We start from the raw sequence: 18,308 nt of genomic DNA on the forward strand, positions 1-18,308 counted from the left end.
CAACTACCTACCTCACACCCATATTTGTTTTTGTTTTTCTGCTCTTTTGCACACCAACATTTCTACTTGCATATCCTCATCTGCACATATCACTCCAGTGTAAATTGCTCAATTGTAATTACTTTGCCACTATTGGCCTATTGGCCTTACCCACTTACTTAATTTGCGCACAGAGTTTTCTATTATTGTGTTATTGACTGTATGTTTGTTTATCCCACATGTAACTCTGTGTTGTTGTTTTTGTTGCACTGCTTTGCTTTGTTTTGCTTGATCTTGGCCAGGTCGCAGTTGTAAATGTGAACTTGTTCTCAACTGGCCTACCTGGTTGAATAATGGTTAAAAGAATTTTGTTTAGTTTAAATGCTGATTATCTGAAAGTTGTAGTTCTATCATGGGCTATAGGCTACCAAGTTTATCTAAACAAACAATGGCAAAATCGAATTACAATCATAAACCCACATTTTAATCTGTAGCCTATGCCTATTGCAATGACATGTCGATCTTGCAAATGGGCCATTTATAACGGTCTGGCACATAATAACAGCACAATTCCCAGAAAATAGCCTAACATTTTTTTTTTTATGTTTGTCGAAGCGTTTCTTGCTCAGAGATTGTGATCCTCTGTCCAACTTCCATCACTCAAACTCTCCTGTCGGATTTATCTAGTTATGTAAACTCGGCAAAAAAAGAAACATCCCTTTTTCAGGGAGTTGACTTTCAAAGATAATTTGTAAAAATCTAAATAACTTCACAAATCTTCATTGTAAAGGGCTTAAACACTGTTTCCCATGCTTGTTCAATGAACAATAAACAATTAATGAGTATGCACCTGTGGAACAGTCGTTAAGACACAGTTGACAGACGGTAGGCAATTAAGGTCACAGTTATGAACATTTTGGACACTAAAGAAGCCTTTCTACTGACTCTGAAAAACACCAAAGAAAAATGCCCAGGGTCCCTGCTCATCTGCGTGAATGTGCCTTAGGCATGCTACAAGGAGGCACGAGGACTGCAGATGTGGCCAGGGCAAAAAATTGCAATGTCTGTACTGTGAGACGCCTAAGACAGCGCTACAGGGAGACAAGACCGACAGCTGATCGTCCTCGCAGTGGCAGACCACGTGTAACAACACCGGCACAGGATCGGTACATCCAAACATCACGCCTGCGGGACAGGTAAAGGATGGCAACAACTGCCCGAGTTACACCAGGAACGCACAATCCCTCTATCAGTGCTCAGACTGTCCGCAATAGGCTGTGAGAGGCAGATTGTAAGGCAACAACATCGCCTATGGGCACAAACCCATCGTCGCTCGACCAGACAGGACTGGCAAAAAGTGCTCTTCACTGACGAGTCACGGTTTTGTCTAACCAGGGGTGATGGTTGGATTCACGTTTATCGTCGAAGGAATGAGCGTTACACCAAGGCCTGTACTCTGCAGCGGGATTGATTTGGAGGTGACGGGTCCATCATGGTCTGGGGCGGTGTGTCACAACATCATCAGACTGAGCTTGTTGTCATTGCAGGCTATCTCAACGCTGTGCGTTACAGGAAAGACATCCTCCTCCTTCATATGGTACCCTTCCTGCAGGCTCATCCTGACATGACCCTCCAGCATGACAATGCCACCAGCCATACTGCTCGTTCGGTGCGTGATTTCCTGCAAGACAGGAATGTCAGTGTTCTGTCATGGCCAGAGAAGAGCCCGGATCACAATCCCATGGAGCACGCCTGGGACCTGTTGGATCAGCGGGTGAGGGCTAGGGCCATTCCCACAGAAATGTCCAGGAACTTGCAGGTGCCCTGGTGGAAGAGTGGGGTAACATCTCACAGCAAGAACAGGCAAATCTGGTGCAGTCCATGCACTGCAGTACTTAATGCAGCTTGTGGCCACACCAGATACTGACAGTTACTTTAGATTTTGACCCCCCCTTTGTTCAGGGACACAATATTACATTTCTGTTAGTCACATGTCTGTGGAACTTGTTCAGTTTGTCTCAGTTGTTGAATCTTGTTATGGTCATACACATATTTACACATGTTAAGTTTGCTGAAAATAAACACAGTTGACAGTGAGAGGACGTTTATATTTTTGCTATTTATATGTGCAAAGGGGATTTATTTACATCTATAAAACCTGGTTCGAGCCCTGAATGCTGATTGGCTGAAACTCAGCGTTCCGTCGTGCTTAAGAACAGCCCTTAGCCGTGGTATATTAGTCATATCCCACAACCCCTCTGGCCTTATTGCTTAATCATAGCAGTCAAACAAGTTAAAACCATTTATGGGAAATGATCTGGCAATTTTAATAAGGGCAAATGACCTTTTATCTTGCCACATAGTCTTATCAGTGGAGGCTAATGAGGGGAGAACGACTCATAATAATGGATGGAACGGACACAATGGAATGGCATCACGCACATGGATACCATTCCACTGATTCCGCTCCAGCCATTACCACAAGCCCGTTCTCCCTATTTAAAAGTGCCACCAACCTTCTGTGATTCAAATTCCTTAAATACGTCATAGCTCGCAGTAATTGAGGAAATCCTGATTTAACTTCTAACCTCGTTACAAGTTCCTACGATATTTCTTAATTGTCTCGATAACGGTTAAATGTTTTATTGTATAAATATGGCAACTCCTCTCTTGCTGTGAAAAAAACAATTGGACTAGTTTTCAGGCCTTTTGGGCAGCTTGAATGGTTATTGGGCAAGAAATGTTATCTAGACCTGGCAACCCTGCCCCCCCATTGAAGTTTAAAATGGGTAGGTAAGGGTTATAGATTCAGTAAAACCGAACTCGACCAGATCGCACGTCGCCTCATTAGCCCCCAGCAAAATTAAGATTTTTTGTATTTCACACCATAATGTAAAAATCATATGCTTGTATGGATGTCAACCCCAACACGTTCTTGTCATCGTTTCCATTCAACTGTATTAGTCGTTCAACTACCCCCACCAATTGCTTTATGCTAACCAGTTTGTATAAACAGGAGTTACCATTTAGCAGTTACTTCTAAACCTGAAAAGTAACCAGTGGGCCTGTTACAATACAAAATTAGAAATTTGACAAATAGCAACTTTGTTAGATTAGAGTTATTGAATGTGCACCAATCTGGTCAATGTGACAGATGCCAAGCAGTTGCATCGCTCCAGTCAACCGTCATTGACCGTTCTCTGCTACGACAAGGCAAGCAGTAACGAAGCACCAAGTCTAGGACCAAAAGGCTCCTGAACAGCTTCACCCCCAAGCCATAAGACTGCTCAACAAATAATCAAATGGCCACCAGACTACTTACATTGAAGTCTTGTTGATGGACCTAGCCTTGAGTGCGATGGCTATCTTGTGTGTTTAGTTGTTAGTATTAGTTTTAGTTGTTAGTATTTATATACTTTATCATCCACCTGGTATATTGGATGAAATCCAGAGTATTCCCAAAAATGTAAAGCCTATAGAACTCTTGGCCAGCTTGATAGCAACAGCCACTGAACATTAGTAAATATTTAGTCAGATGGATGACTATGATCTCTTTACAAAAATGGTTTGTTTGGAGTAAAGCAACTTGTTTACCTTGTATAAGCCATCAAATAATCAGTTTAAAAGCCTGCTCACCTTCATAAATGCAAGCACATGCAGCACCATCTTAATATTTAATAAAATACACAATTCCTGGATGTTATGTCAGTGTCAACACTAAGTGAATAGAACAATGTTCAGTAGTCCACTCAGTTTTTTAAACTTCAGTCTCAATCAAACCTACAAAATGGTAGTTCACATTGAGAAACACTGGACTCAAACTTCGAATTGAGGAATACTATGGACAGTTACACCATTTGAGTCAGGACACTAAACACATTTCAATTATTTTAATGTTGCAGTACAAATACACATTTACTTAGATTTTTGACTCTGTGCCTGTGCTTTAAGGACCTTGACAACGATCTTCTGCTCTTCAATCAGGAAAGCACGCTTGATCCTGTGGTAGACAGAAGGGTGAAGGTTAGTGGATAAGTTAACTTTGAGATGTTCAGGACATGCCTTTAATGGTTACTTTACAAATACTGACCAAATGTCAACACTAAGAAAAATCGAATGAATGCATGGTGCAAAGACCATTGCAGAACCATCCATCTTTATTTTTTTGCACATAGGAAGTGTCACTGCTTTTAACAGCACACCCCAGGACAAATCTCCCAATGTGATAATAGTTGACAAAACCAGCTAAAACCACCATCTACTTAAATCACAATTGATCAGTTAGGGAGAGATGTGATCAGGATCAGACTTGACTAAAGAATGTAGTTTTTAATCCTAACACATGGAACTCACAAGAACATCCTAAAATAACCAGAGGCTGCTGAAGCAAACAAACTGCACTTAAATTGCTATGGATAGAAATTCAACTACAGCTGGCTGGCATCTTGAATAGAATATCTTTCTGGCATAGTTAGTCCAATATGCAAGTAAACATTATCAACCAGAACCACCCATGGGGCAGGATTATTGTCACGGAGTTATGGATGAAGACAGTCATTTCAGGATTGATTTTCATAAACTTAATTTTCATGTTGATAAACTACCCAATAGTGGGAGTTCACTAATGAACAGGCAACTGACATGTTGCGTGTATTTGTTATTTTAAGGATTGTCAATTTCATCGGCATACTATAACATAGCTCTCTCCTTCACACTTTCCTTGTCAATTGATTATCTTAGCGCCTACTTTTGGAAAGCCTAAGGTTTGGCTAGTTTAAAAATATATACGTTTTGAAGATAAAATATTTGTTCTAGAGGCTTTGATTGGCGGGTGCTTTTACCAGGGTGTACATGTGCCAATTCTCCATGGGCGTATATAATTCGATTCAGTAAGTAGCCTGTCTTGACACCATGTAATCCTGACTAGTCCCCCAGTCCCTGAGGATGAAAAACAGCCCCACAGCATGATGCTGCCGCCATGTTTCCGCCAGATGTGACAACAGGCACTCAGGACAAAGAGTTCAATCTTGGTTTTATCAGACCAGAGAATCTTGTGTCGCATAGTCAGAGTCTTTAGGTGCCTTTTTGCAAACTCCAAGCAGGCTGTCAAGTGCCTTTACTGAAGAGTGGCATCCATCTGGCCACTACCATAAAGGCCTGATTGGAGTGCTGCAGAGATGGGAGAACCTTCCAGAAGGACAACCATCACAACAGAGGAACTCTAGAGCTCTGTCAGAGCGACCATCGGGTTCTCTGTCATCTCCCTGACCAAGGCCCTTCATCGATTGCGCAGTTTGGCCAGCGGCCAGCACCAGGAAGCCTCTTGGTGGTTCCAAACGTATTAAAATGTAAGAATGACGGATGCCAGTGTTCTAGGGGACCCTCCATGCTGTAGACATTTGGTACCCTTCCCAAGATCTGTGCCGACACAATCCCGTCTGTCTCATTTTGCGGTTGAGTGAGGCTTTGCGCTCACTGAATCAGTATAAACATTCACTCAAACAGGCAACAGAAGCAGGATCTTTTATTTCTGTAGCTGTACGTGGAATATTTAATAAAGCCAAGCACATTTATGGTAGGCTATTGATTATAGACCTTAAATTGAGGAAACCAACTTCCGTAAACAATCAAGGCAAGGGCTGTTCAATCTTTTGTAGTGACTTTGCGTTTTTGTGAAGCTGTTTTTTTTCTGGATCAAACGTGCTTTATAAATGGACATTTTGGATATATATGGACGGAATTAATCGAACCAAAGGACCAATTGTGATGTTTACGGGAAATATTGGGAGTGCCAACAAAAGAAGCTTGTCAAAGGTAATGCATGTTATAGTTTATTCCAGCGTTTTGTGTAGTGCCTGCAGGGCTGAAATATGCTAACTCCTTTGTTTACTGCTGGTACAGATGGTGCAGCCTATCAGATAATAGCTTCTTATGCTTTCGCCGAAAAGCATTTTTAAAATCTGACATGTTGGCTGGATTCGCAATGACATGTTGGCTGGAGTGTAGCTTTAATTGAGAATCTTACACGTGATTTAACAAAAGTTTGAATTTTATAGCATCTTATTTGAATCTGGCGCTCTGCATTTTCCCTGGCAATTGGCCAGTTGAGACATTTGCGTCCCGCCTATTCCTAACTAGTTTTAAGAACACATTCTTATTTTCAATGACGGCCTAGGAACGGTGGGTTAAGTGCCTTGTTCAGGAGCAGAACGACAGATTTTCACCTTGTCAGCTCGGGGATCCAATCTTGCAAACTTACAGTTAACTAGTCCAACGCAATAACGAACTGCCTCTCTCTCGTTGCACTCCACAAGGAGACTGACTGACACGCAAATGCGGTAAGTTGCTAGCTAGCATTAAACTTATAATAAAAAAACAATCATAATCACTAGTTAACTACACATGGTTGATGATATTACTAGATATTATCTAACGTGTCCTGCGTTGCATATAATCTGACTGAGCATACACGTATCTAAGTATCTGACTGAGCGGTGGAAGGCAAGAAGCAGGCGCGTAAAAATTCATTCAAACAGCATTTTCGTTAGTTTTGCCAGCAGCTCTTCGCAATGCTTCAAGCATTGCATTGTTTATGACTTCAAGCCTATCAACTCCCGAGAATAGGCTGGTGTAACCGAAGTGAAATGGTTAGCTAGTTAGCGCGCGCTAATAGCGTTTCAAACATCATTCGCTGAGCCTTCTAGTAGTTGTTCCCCTTGCGATGCATGGGTAACACTGCTTCGATGGTGGCTGTTGTCATTGTGTTGCTGGTTCGAGCCCAGGGAGGAGCGAGGAGAGGGACGGAAGCTATACTGGTACACTGGCAATACTAAAGTGCCTATAAGAACATCCAATAGTCAAAGGTTAATGAAATACAAATGGTATAGAGGGAAATCGTCCTATAATTCCTATAACTACAACCTAAAACTTCTTACCTGGGCATATTGAAGACTCATGTTAAAAGGAACCACCTGCTTTCATATGTTCTGAGCAAGGAACTGAAATGTTAGCTTTCTTACATAGCACATATTGCACTTCTACTTTCTTCAACACATTGTTTTTGCATTATTTAAACCAAATTGAACATGTTTCATTATTTACTTGAGGCTAAATTGATTTTATTGACATATTATATTAAGTTAAAATAAGTGTTCATTCAGTATTGTGTAATTGTCATTACAAATATATAAATAGGCCGATTAATCGGTATCGGCGTTTTTGGTCCTCCAATAATCGGTATCGGCGTTGAAAAATCATAATCGGTCTACCTCTGGAATAAACATTAATAGGCTACTTGATGGCCAACAGAGGCAAATGTCTAATTCTCCACATAAAAATAAAAAAAACCCACAAGGGAGTCCCATAACTTCCACTTCAAATTTCCACTCGGGCAGCCCCACCCCCGAGAACCATGAACTGGGCATGCATAAAACTCTTCACTTGAAACAGTTCTTAAAGTGAACATTCGAATGCAGTTTAAACCACCTGAGCGAATGTATGTAACGCACCCAAAGTCGTTTCAGTGCTTTGTCGACATTATTTCTCGATGTGAATTAATTATAGGATATTAAAATCAGTTGTATGGAAGAGGGGTGTCTCCATAATGACAATCTCCTACATACAGCTCAAGTGACTCAGGAAATAGGTGTTGGGCTCTCAACACCCCCCCAGCAACAGCCTGCCTCACAGTCAGCAGCAGGTCACAGTGTATTAAATACATTTTAACAGAAATGCCATGGCGCAACTTGAAAATAGCACAGGGATTGGGAGACTAGTCAGGATCGAGGGAAAGATGAACAGAGAAAGGTACAGAGAGATCATGATGAAAACCTGCTCCAGAGCGCTCAGGACCTCAGACTGGGCAAAGGTTCACCATCCAACAGGACAACGACCTTAAGCGCACAGCCTAGACAACACAGGAGTGGATTTGTCCTTGAGTGGCCCAGCCAGAGCCCAGACTTGAACATCTCTGGAGAGACCTGAAAATAGCTGTGCAGCGACACACTCCATCCAACCTGACAGCACTTGAGAGGATTTTGCAGAGAACAAGGGGAGAAACTCCACAAATATAGGTGTGCCAAGCTTGTAGCATCATACCCAAGAAGACTCGAGGCTGTAATCACTGCCAAAGTTGCTTCAACAAAGTACAGAGTTAAGGGTACTTATGTAAATGTGACAGGTTTTTAGAATTTATTGCAAATGTATTAAAAAAAAAAAAAAGTTTTTGCTTTGTCATTATGGTGTGTTGTGTGTAGATTAAATTGGGTTTGTTCCTCTTCAAACAATTTTAGAGTAAGGCTGTAACATAACATTTGGAAAAAGTCAAGGGGTCTGAATACTTCCGAACACTACTGTATCAATCTATTTGTTCATGTCATCACACAACATGAGTCATTCATGTACATAGTAGGCAGTTTATGTAGTACGCTAGTATGGGTAGTTGTAGTCATTCACCCTTCACATTTTGCTAGATATTTATCTTATAAACTGTACATTTCACCCGACATACAACACTTGGTACAGATTCTTCAGAAGGCTTTGGAGGTTTTGGATATATTCTTACCTATCACGTACACACTTCGCACACATGGCACCGCCGTAGGCCCTGCTGACGTGCTTCTTTGTCTTTGAGAGCCTCATCAGGACCTGGGGTCTCACTGCCCGGATCTTTAAGACAAACAAATGCTTGTGAGCAGATGTAACAAAACTTGAATCCAGGTTAATGTTCAGGAGAAACATGGGAGAAACCATTTTGAAACAAAGTGAAATGCCACAGCCATTGTTAAAGGAGAAGTTACTTTATTTTAACCAAATCTCAAATTACAGTATGTTAGAAAAGCCTAGACACTTTTTGCGATCTTACCTGTTAAAACACAATTTTTTTATCTTTAACATTATATTACATTTTGTGCGATTCTGGCTGTCTCCTACCAGCTGTGGTGGCTACACAGAAACAGCACAGCTGGCTGGAGACCGCTGGAGTCGCACAAAAAGGAATACAACAAAGGATAAAGTTCTGAATGACAAATCCATGCGTACAAGAGTAAAGACCTACATCAGTATACTGAGAGCGTACGTATTTGGATGTTTTCGGAGCTTTTGCTTATGTTACACCCCTACAACCGCTAAACGAGCACGAGGAAGTATATCGCTTGAGGAGTAAGTTACCCAAAAGTGAAGCCTTTCACAAAAGTGTCTGGGCACGTCTATAACATTGAAAACAGATCAATTCAAGTAAGGCGAAAGTGTCCTTAAAGATTGCTTAATAACATGCCACCTTCACTTTTCCCATGTGACTTCCTTCCCTTGAATTCAAACGAGTTAAAGGTAGTCTAGAAAAAGAGAAAGTCAGCAAGAATTCAAATAGAGCCAACATTAGCATGACTTTCCTTCATCGGGAGATAAGAAAAGCATGTGTAAGCAAATAGGCCTAGCTGATGGGCCGGGCATTCAACGTAGCACTTCCACCCATCCTTCAAAATCATACAAACTTGTATAAAAACACAGCAACTCAATAGTCAGCAGAAGCAGTGAATTGGGGGAAAGGCTTAGTATTGTGGTGCCCCGTGTCAGAAAAGTAACAACGTATCTGCCAACCAACTGAAAATGTAAAACAGTATTTTTATCAAATCATTTCTCCCCACCCACACCAGTCGTTTTGGTTGAAGCACCCTAACAGGCTGACTACACCACTCACGTTGCAAAATAAATTTAGAAATCTATTATTCAATTATTGCACTCACACTGCTCGCATGCGCAAACGAGCGTCTGCGTCGCCAAGGGCTAAAATAGAAGTCAGTTCTATTTGTGACGCAGATAGCGCTGCAAGTCCTCCCTCGCCCATCTCCTCATTGGTTTATAGAAGCAGGCACCCACCTCATTATTGGTTATACCCACGTGGGTGACTGAAAGACGAACGACGTCAGTGGCGGTAACACACCCAATTTACAAAAGTTGCCAATCGCAATATAAAGTCGAGAAGAAAAAGCCTGGGAGAGATGACTAGAAGCGATTCGGGTTGACCGTTTCAAGTGTGGATTAATTGTCGGAGTAAAGGACCTTGTGCATTTCAGGTAAAATAACTCAATGTCTATATCCCAGGCCAAATTAGCTAGCAAAAGCAAGCTAGCTAAATAGGGCAAATTAGCTAGCAATTGCAAGCTAGCTAGCTAAATTGCCATAAATGTTTAATGCTTTTTGACCTGTCCCCAAATTAATGGTTCAGAGTTTGTTTTGATATTTTAACCTGCGTGTCATGATCGTGTTTGGTGTGGGGGGACAAAATAAATGTATGCACGATGGCGCATGAGAGCAAACGGTTTGGGTTCCGTGTTAGTCTCCAGATCAGCACGGAGTAAAACAAGACGCTGATATTATATACCACAGTGGCAACCCTCAATATACTCACAAATACGTGTGTATGTATACATGTATATACACACACACACGTATATAGTATGTATACTACCGTTCAAAAGTTTGGGGTCACTTAGAAATGTTCTTGATTTTGAAAGAAAGCTCATTTTATCAGAAACTTTTTTTTTACCTTTATTTTACGAGGCAAGTCAGTTAAGAACAAATTCTTATTTTCAATGACGGCCTAGGAACAGTGGGTTAACTGCCTGTTCAGAGGAAGAACAACAGATTTTGTACCTTGTCAGCTTGGGGATTTGAACTTGCAACCTTTCAGTTACTAGTCCAATTCTCTAACCACTAGGCTATACTGTGTGTAGACATTGTTAATGTTGTAAATGACTATTGTAGCTGGACATATTTTTTTGATGGAATATCTACACAGGCGTACAGAGGCCCATTGTCAGCAACAATCACTCCTGTGTTCCAATAGCACGTTGTGTTTGCTGATCCAAGTTTATAATTCTACAAGGATAATTGATCATTAGAAAATCCTTTTGCAATTGAGCGACTCCGGAATGCTGGCCTTCCAGGCAGTTCCTCTGTACAGTGTCTGTTCTTTTGCCCATCATAATCTTTTCTTTTTATTGGCCAGTCTGAGTTATGGCTGCTTCTTTGCAACTCTGCCTAGAAGGCCAGCATCCCGGAGTTGCCTCCTCAGTGTCATTTACAAAGTCTACACTATTTCTGATCAATTTATGTTATTTTAAATGGACAAACGTGCTTCTCTTTCAAAAACAAGGACATTTCGAAGTGACCCCAAACTTTTGAACGGTGGTGGTAGTAAAATATATATATACACACATACCGATTTTAATAGAAATATATTAATTGTGTGTGTGCACACAGTGAGTGGACGCCTCTTCAAACTGGTGAATTTGTCTATTTCAGACAACGTGTGTATCAAATAGAGCAGACATGCAATCGCCAAAGGCAAACATTGGCAGTAGAATGGCCATACCGAAGAGCTCCGTGACTTTTAATATGGCCGTGTCATAAGAGACCACCTTTCTGCCCCGGTCAACTTGCTGCCCCGGTCAACTGCAAGAGCGGTTATTGTGAAGAATCATATAGGAGCAACAACGGCTCAGCCGCAAAGTGGTAGGCCGCACAAGCTCAGAACAGGACCGCCGAGAGCTGAAGCACGTAAAAATAGCCTGTCCTCGGTTGCCACACTCACCACCAAGTTCCAAACTGTCTCTGGAAGCAACGTCAGCGCAATAATTGTTCGCCGAGATTCCATGGCCGAGCAGCCACGATCCTAAGATCACCATACGCAAAGTCAAGCGTCAGCTTGGTGTAAAGTTCTGGTGCAGTGGAAATGCTTTCTCTATAATGATGTACCACGCTTCACCACCTGTCAGTCCGACGGACTAATCTGGGGTTGGCCGATGCCAGGTGAACGCTACCTGCCTGAATACAGCGCCAAATGTAAAGTTTGGTGGAAGATGAATAATGGTTTGGGCTAGGCCCCTTAGTTCCAGTGAAGAGATTTTAATGCTACAGCATATGACATTCTAGACAATTCTGTGCTTCCAACTTTGTGGCAACAGTTTGGGGAAGGCCCTTTCCTGTTTCATCATGACAATGCCCCCCATGCAGAAAGTGGGGTCCATACAGAAATGGTTTGTCGAGATCTGTGTTGAATCACTTGACCAGCCTGCACAGGGACCTGAACTTAACACAGAGGGTGAAGCTCTCAACCTGCTCCACTACAGCCCTGTCGATGAGGATGGTGGGGCGTGTTCGTTCCTCCTTTTGCTGTAGTCCACAACCATCTCCTTTATCTCAATGGGATCAAGACAAAGGAGATGATTGTGGACTTTAAAAAAACATGTTTTTATTTAACTAGGCAAGTCAGTTAAGAACAAATTCTTATTTTCAATGACTGCCTAGGAACAGTGGGTTAACTGCCTTGTTCAGGGGAAGAACGACAGATTTGATCTCGCAACCATTCGGACTAGAGGAAAAGGACGACCAAGCACGCCCCAATTCTCATCGACAGTGCTGTAGTGGAGCAGGTTGAGAGCTTTAAGTTCCTTGGTGTCCATATCAAAAAACTAACATGGTCCAGGCACACAAAGACAGTCATGAAGAGGGCATGACAAAACCTATTCGCCCTCAGGAGACTGAAAAGATTTGGCATGGGTCCTCAGATCCTCAAAAGGTTCTACAGCTACATTATCCTGACTCGTTGCATCACTGCAGCGTATGGCAACTGCTCAGCCTCCACTACAAGGCACTACAGAGAGTAGTACGTACAGCCCAGTACACCCGGGCAAAGCTTCCTCCCACCCAGGACCTCTATACCAGGTGGTGTCAGAGGTAGCCGGAGTGCAAAGTCAAGGTTCAAGGGGCTTCTAAGCAGCTTTGATCCCCAAGCCATAAGACTCCTAACAATCTAATAAAATGGCTACCCAAACTATTTGGATTGCCCACACCACCGATACTGTTATTATCTATGCATAGTCACTAATAACTCTAGCTACATATTACCTCGACTAACCGGTAGCCCCTGTATATAGTCTCGCTATTGTTACTTTACTGCTGCTCTTTAATTACGGGCTCCTTTTATTTCTTAATCCTATTTTTTAAACTGCATTGTTGGTTAGGGGCTTGTAAGTAAGCATTTCACTGTAAGTTATACACCTGTTGTAGTCGGCACATGTGACCAATACAATTTGATCAAACACATTTGGGATGAATTGTAACGCCAAATGCTGGCCCAAAATCAGTACGCAACCTCACTAATGCTCTTGTGGCTCAATGGAAGGAAGTCCCCGCAGCAATGTTCCAACATTTAGTGGAAAGCCTTCCCAGACGAGTGGAGGCTGTTATAGCAGCAAAGGGTGGACCAACTCCATATTAATGCCGATGACTTTGGAATGAGATAGCCGAGCAGTAGTCCACATACTTTGTCATTTAGTGTTTTCACTACAACAGTAACAGACCTGAAAAAAACCAGTTTGTATATTATGCAATGGGATGGGATGTACATAGGACAATACTTACTCCACGCAGTCTACCAGGGCATATTCCACATGCAGACTTGGGTGCCTTGCCCACCTTCTTGGTGTACAGGTACACAATGCGGTTACCAGGAGTCCGGGACCTGTAAGTGAGAGATTACACATTGCAAAGTTGGTAACAATATTTTGAGGGATGAAAACATGCTCACATTAGTTTTCCAAAGACAACTTTTTATTTAAAATCCAGAGCTAGCTATATACAACCACGTGCAAGCCAGTACTAACGTTACTAACCGTGTAGGTCACAATAAAGAAACATGCACTGTAGTAACTAAGAATGGCACAGAAGCCAAGGGAATAGCAACAAGCCAATGGAATTAGCTAGCTATAGCTACATGCTAGTTACTTACAGCCTAGTTTTGTTGGAGGCGGTGTTGTAGGACAACCTACGACGGTAAGTTAGGCGCTGGACCATGTTGATACCTGTAGATACATGATTAGTAGTATTACGTGTAACACTGATTGATTACATTATTACCTTCCTAGATAATTTACTAGCTGGCTCGCTCATAAAAAAAATGGTATCGGGGACTGCCGATGGCGTCATCACCGCGCAAGACTGTGTAACCAAGTAAACTAAGTAGTAGATATGCTACCTAACAAACGTATCAAGATTAAAACGTTTGATTTTACGTGGAAGAACACACCCTAGTTTGTCAATTTAAGGCAGCAAAACTGCAATGGCATTTGTCTTGTAGTTACCAAAATTGAGACATTTTTGCTTTGGGCTAATGTTACTGAAGATATACTACTTAAATAAAAAGGGCCATGACAAAGTACTAGGATAACATGAAATATCATCATCAACGTGTTAACGGCTTCTAACACTGTACATATAATCTTTGAAATACGATTTGTCATAGTATATAAACACAGATTACAACAGATTATTTAAACTAAATATAAGCGAGAAAATGTAGGCCGCCATACCTTCTATTAATGTAACCGGAAAAGGAAGGACTAAAGTCGCTACCTTGGAATTTGAAGTTTTTCTTCTTCCCTGTGAGTTTCCAGCAGACTGGACGTTGTGTTGCGTATTGTTGCCTTTCGCAGGTCGGCGTGAGAATTGCACGTTTATATATCTAATAGTCTCACACCCGTAGGTGCAGGCCGGTACATTGGCCTCATTTATACACCTTAGGAACACACAAAATATAGGGCAAAAAGTACGTGCGTCATGCAGAAATTGCCATTTATTGACATAAATTACTTGACGTGAGAATGTGCACACCTCCCCGCACACTTTAGACCATGCTTACACACATTTGCTAGTGGTTGAGATATTGTAGTGCAAGCTGGCAAGTATTTTGTGCAAATGGAGATATGGTGAAAAGCTTATTCATAAAAACAGGAAAAAACATATTAACAAGAATGCAACAATTTGCCATTAGTGAGAAGAGAGAAAATCTATGTAAATTAAAAAAATATATAAAATAAATAGACATAGGAATCTTATAATTAGACATAGGAATCTTTTTTCCCCCCTTTTTTTCACAACCATTGCACAATATATTCTTCACATGTTCTGGCCCTGATGGGTTCATTATCCCGAAGGAGCCATACAACAAATTACCATGCACATCTCTTGTTTAATTTGGTTCCCGAGTGTCGCAGTGGTCTAAGGCACTGCATGTCAGTGCTAGAGGCATCACTACAGACCCTGGTTTGATTCCAGGCTGTATCACAACCGGCTGTGATTGTGTGTCCCATAGGGAGGTGCACAATTGTCCCAGCTTTGTTAGGGTTTGGCTGGTGTCTGGCCGTCATTATAAATAAGAATTTGTTCTTAAATCAAATCAATTTTTATTTGTCACATGCGCAAAATACAATTCTTTCTTACAAGCCCTTAACCAACAATGCTTTAAGAAGTTAAGTTAAAAAATAGATACGTTAAAAAAAAGAAAAAAAAGTAACTAATAATTAAATAGCAGCAGTAAAATAACTACAGCAATAGCGAGGCTATATACAGGGGGTACCAGTACAGAGTCAATGTGTGGTGGCACCGGTTAGTCGAGGTAATTGAGGTAATATGTAGGTAGAGTTAAAGTGACCATGCATAGATAATAAACAAAGAGTAGCAGCAGCGTAAAAGAGGGGTCTGGGTAGCCCTTTGATTAGCTGTTCAGGAGTCTTATTGCTTGGGGGTAGAAGCTGTTAAGAAGCCCTTTGGACCTAGACTTGGCGCTCCTGTAACGCTTGCCATGGGGTAGCAGAGAGAACAGTCTATGACTAGGGTGGCTGGAGTCATTGACCTTTTTTTTATTCACCTTTTTTTAACCAGGTTGGCTAGTTGAGAACAAGTTCTCATTTACAACTGCGACCTGGCCAAGATAAAGCAAAGCAGTGCAACACAAAAAACAACACAGATTTATACATGTAATGAACAAACATACAGTCAATAACACAATAGAAAAAGAAAAAAAAGTGCATGTACAGAGGTAAGATAAGGGAGGTAAGGTAATAAATACCCCATAGTGGCGAAATAATTACAATTTAGCATTTTAAACACTGGAGTGATAGATGTGCAGAAGATTAATGTGCAAACAGAGATACTGGGGTGCAAAGGAGCAACAAACAAAAAAATAACAGTATGGGGATGAGGTAGTTGGATGGGCTATTTACAGATGGGCTATGTACTGGTGCAGTGATCTGTGAGCTTCTCTGACAGATGGTGCTTAAAGTTAGTGAGGGAGATATGAGTCTCCAGTTTCAGTGATTTTTGCAATTAGTTCCAGTCATTGGCAGCAGAGAACTGTCAAAGGAAGAATTGGCAGCCAAAGGAAGAATTGGCTTTGGGGGTGACCAGTGAAATATACCTGCTGGACCGTGTGCTACGTGTGGGTGCTGCTATGGTGACCAGTGAGCTGAGATAAGGTGGGGCTTTACCTACAAAGACTTACAGATTACCTGTAGCCAGTGGGTTTGGCGATGAATATGAAGCGAGGGCTAGCCAACAAGAGCATACAGGTCGCAGTGGTGGATAGTATATGGGGCTTTGGTGACAAAATGGATTGCACTGTGGTAGACTGCATCCAATTTGCTGAGTAGAGTGTTTGAGGCTATTTTGTAAATGACATCGCTGAAGTCAAGGATCGGCAGGATAGTATGTTTTAGGAGGGTCTGTTTGGCAACATGAGTGAAGGAGGCTTTGTTGCGAAATAGGAAGCCGATTCTAGATTTAATTTTGTATTGGAGATGCTTAATGTGAGTCTGGAAGGAGAGTTTGCAGTGTAACCAGACACCTAGAATATGTGGACAACTCCAAATACCTAGGTCAGAACCATCCAGAGTAGTGATGCTAGTCGGCCGGACGAGTGAAGGGCAGCGATCGGTTGAAGAGCATGCATTTAGTTTTACTAGCATTTAAGAGCAGTTGGAGGCCACGGAAGAAGTGTTGTATGGCATTGAAGCTTGTTTGGAGGTTAGTTAACACAGTGTCCAAAGAAGGGCCAGAAGTATACAGTGTTGTCTGCGTAGAGGTGGATCAGAGAATCACCAGCAGCAAGAGCGACATCATTGATGTATACAGAGAAAAGAGTTGGCCTGAGAATTGAACCCTGTGGCACCTCCATGGAGACTGCCAGAGGTCCGGACAACAGGCCATACGATTTGACACACTGAAATCTGTCTGAGAAGTAGTTGGTGAACCAGGCGAGGCAGTCATTTGAGAAACCAAGGCTGTTTAGTCTGCTGATAAGAATGTGGTGATTGACAGAGTCGAAAGCCTTGGCCAGGTCAATGAATGCAGCTGCACAGTAATTGTCTCTTATCAATGGCGATTATGATATCATTTAGGACCTGGAGCGTGGCTGAGGTGCACCCATGACCAGCTCGGAAACCAGATTGCATAGTGGAGCATTTTAGAAAGAGGTCCAGATCTGCTGATTTGTAGGGGTCCAGATTTTGCAGCTCTTTCAGAACATCAGCTATCTGGATTTGAAGAATTTTTTATTTTTTATTTTACCTTTATTTAACTAGGCAAGTCAGTTAAGATCAAATTCTTATTTTCAATGACGGCCTAGAAACAGTGGGTTACCTGCCTGTTCAGGGGCAGAACAACAGATTTGTACCTTGTCAGCTCGGGGGTTTGAACTTGCAACCTCGCCGGTTATTAGTCCAACGCTCTAACCACTAGGCTACCCTGCCACCCTAAATGGGGGAGGCTTGGGCAAGCAGCTGCGGGGGGTGCAGGGCTGTTGACCAGGGTAGGGGTGGCCAGGTGGAAAGCATGGCCACCTGTAGAAGAATGCTTATTGAACTTCTAAATTATTGTGGATTTATCAGTGGTGACAGTGTTTCCTAGCCTCAGTGCAGTGGGCAGCTGGGAGGAGGTGCTCTTATTCTCCATGGACTTTACAGTGTCCCAGAACATTTTGGAGTTAGTTCTGCAGGATGCACATTTCTATTTGAAAAAGCTATCCTTTGCTTTCCTAACTGCCTGTGTATATTTGTTCCTAACTTCCCTGAACAGTTGCATATTGCGGGGGCTATTCGATGCTAATGACGTACGCCACCGGATATCATTGTGCTGGTCAAGGGCAGTCTGGTCTGGAGTGAACCACGGGCAAGTCTGTTCCTGGTTCTACATTTTTTTTTAATTGGGCATGCTTATTTAAGATTGCGAGGAATGCACTTTTAATGAATAACCAGGTGTCTTCTACTCACGGAATGAGTTCAATATCCTTCCAAGATACCCGGGCCAGGTTGATTATAAAGGCCTGCTCACTGAAGTTTTTTAGGCAGCGTTTGACATTGATGAGGGGTGGTCATTTGACCGCAGACCCATTACGGATGCAGGCAATGAGGCAGTAATCACTGAGATCCTGGTTGAAGACAGCAGAGGTGTATTTGGAGGGCAGGTTGGTTAGGATGATATCTATGAGGGTG

The 18,308-nt window shown here is 42.1% G+C and overlaps 1 protein-coding gene across 1 annotated transcript; it reads right to left on the reverse strand.

Moving 5' to 3' along the window:
* Positions 1 to 3,854: 3,854 nt before the first annotated feature.
* On the reverse strand, positions 3,855 to 14,390 carry LOC135516075 (large ribosomal subunit protein eL34). Its single transcript, XM_064940082.1, has 5 exons — positions 14,352 to 14,390; positions 13,772 to 13,844; positions 13,405 to 13,504; positions 8,543 to 8,646; positions 3,855 to 3,979 (listed from the first exon to the last, which is right to left on the reverse strand). Exons 2-5 carry the CDS (start codon positions 13,834 to 13,836, stop codon positions 3,895 to 3,897), a joined length of 354 nt encoding a protein of 117 aa, XP_064796154.1. The 5' UTR covers positions 13,837 to 13,844; positions 14,352 to 14,390; the 3' UTR covers positions 3,855 to 3,894.
* Positions 14,391 to 18,308: the final 3,918 nt, after the last annotated feature.

This window comes from Oncorhynchus masou, chromosome 27, assembly GCF_036934945.1.
Source record: "Oncorhynchus masou masou isolate Uvic2021 chromosome 27, UVic_Omas_1.1, whole genome shotgun sequence".
NCBI classification, from domain to species: Eukaryota; Metazoa; Chordata; class Actinopteri; order Salmoniformes; family Salmonidae; genus Oncorhynchus; species Oncorhynchus masou.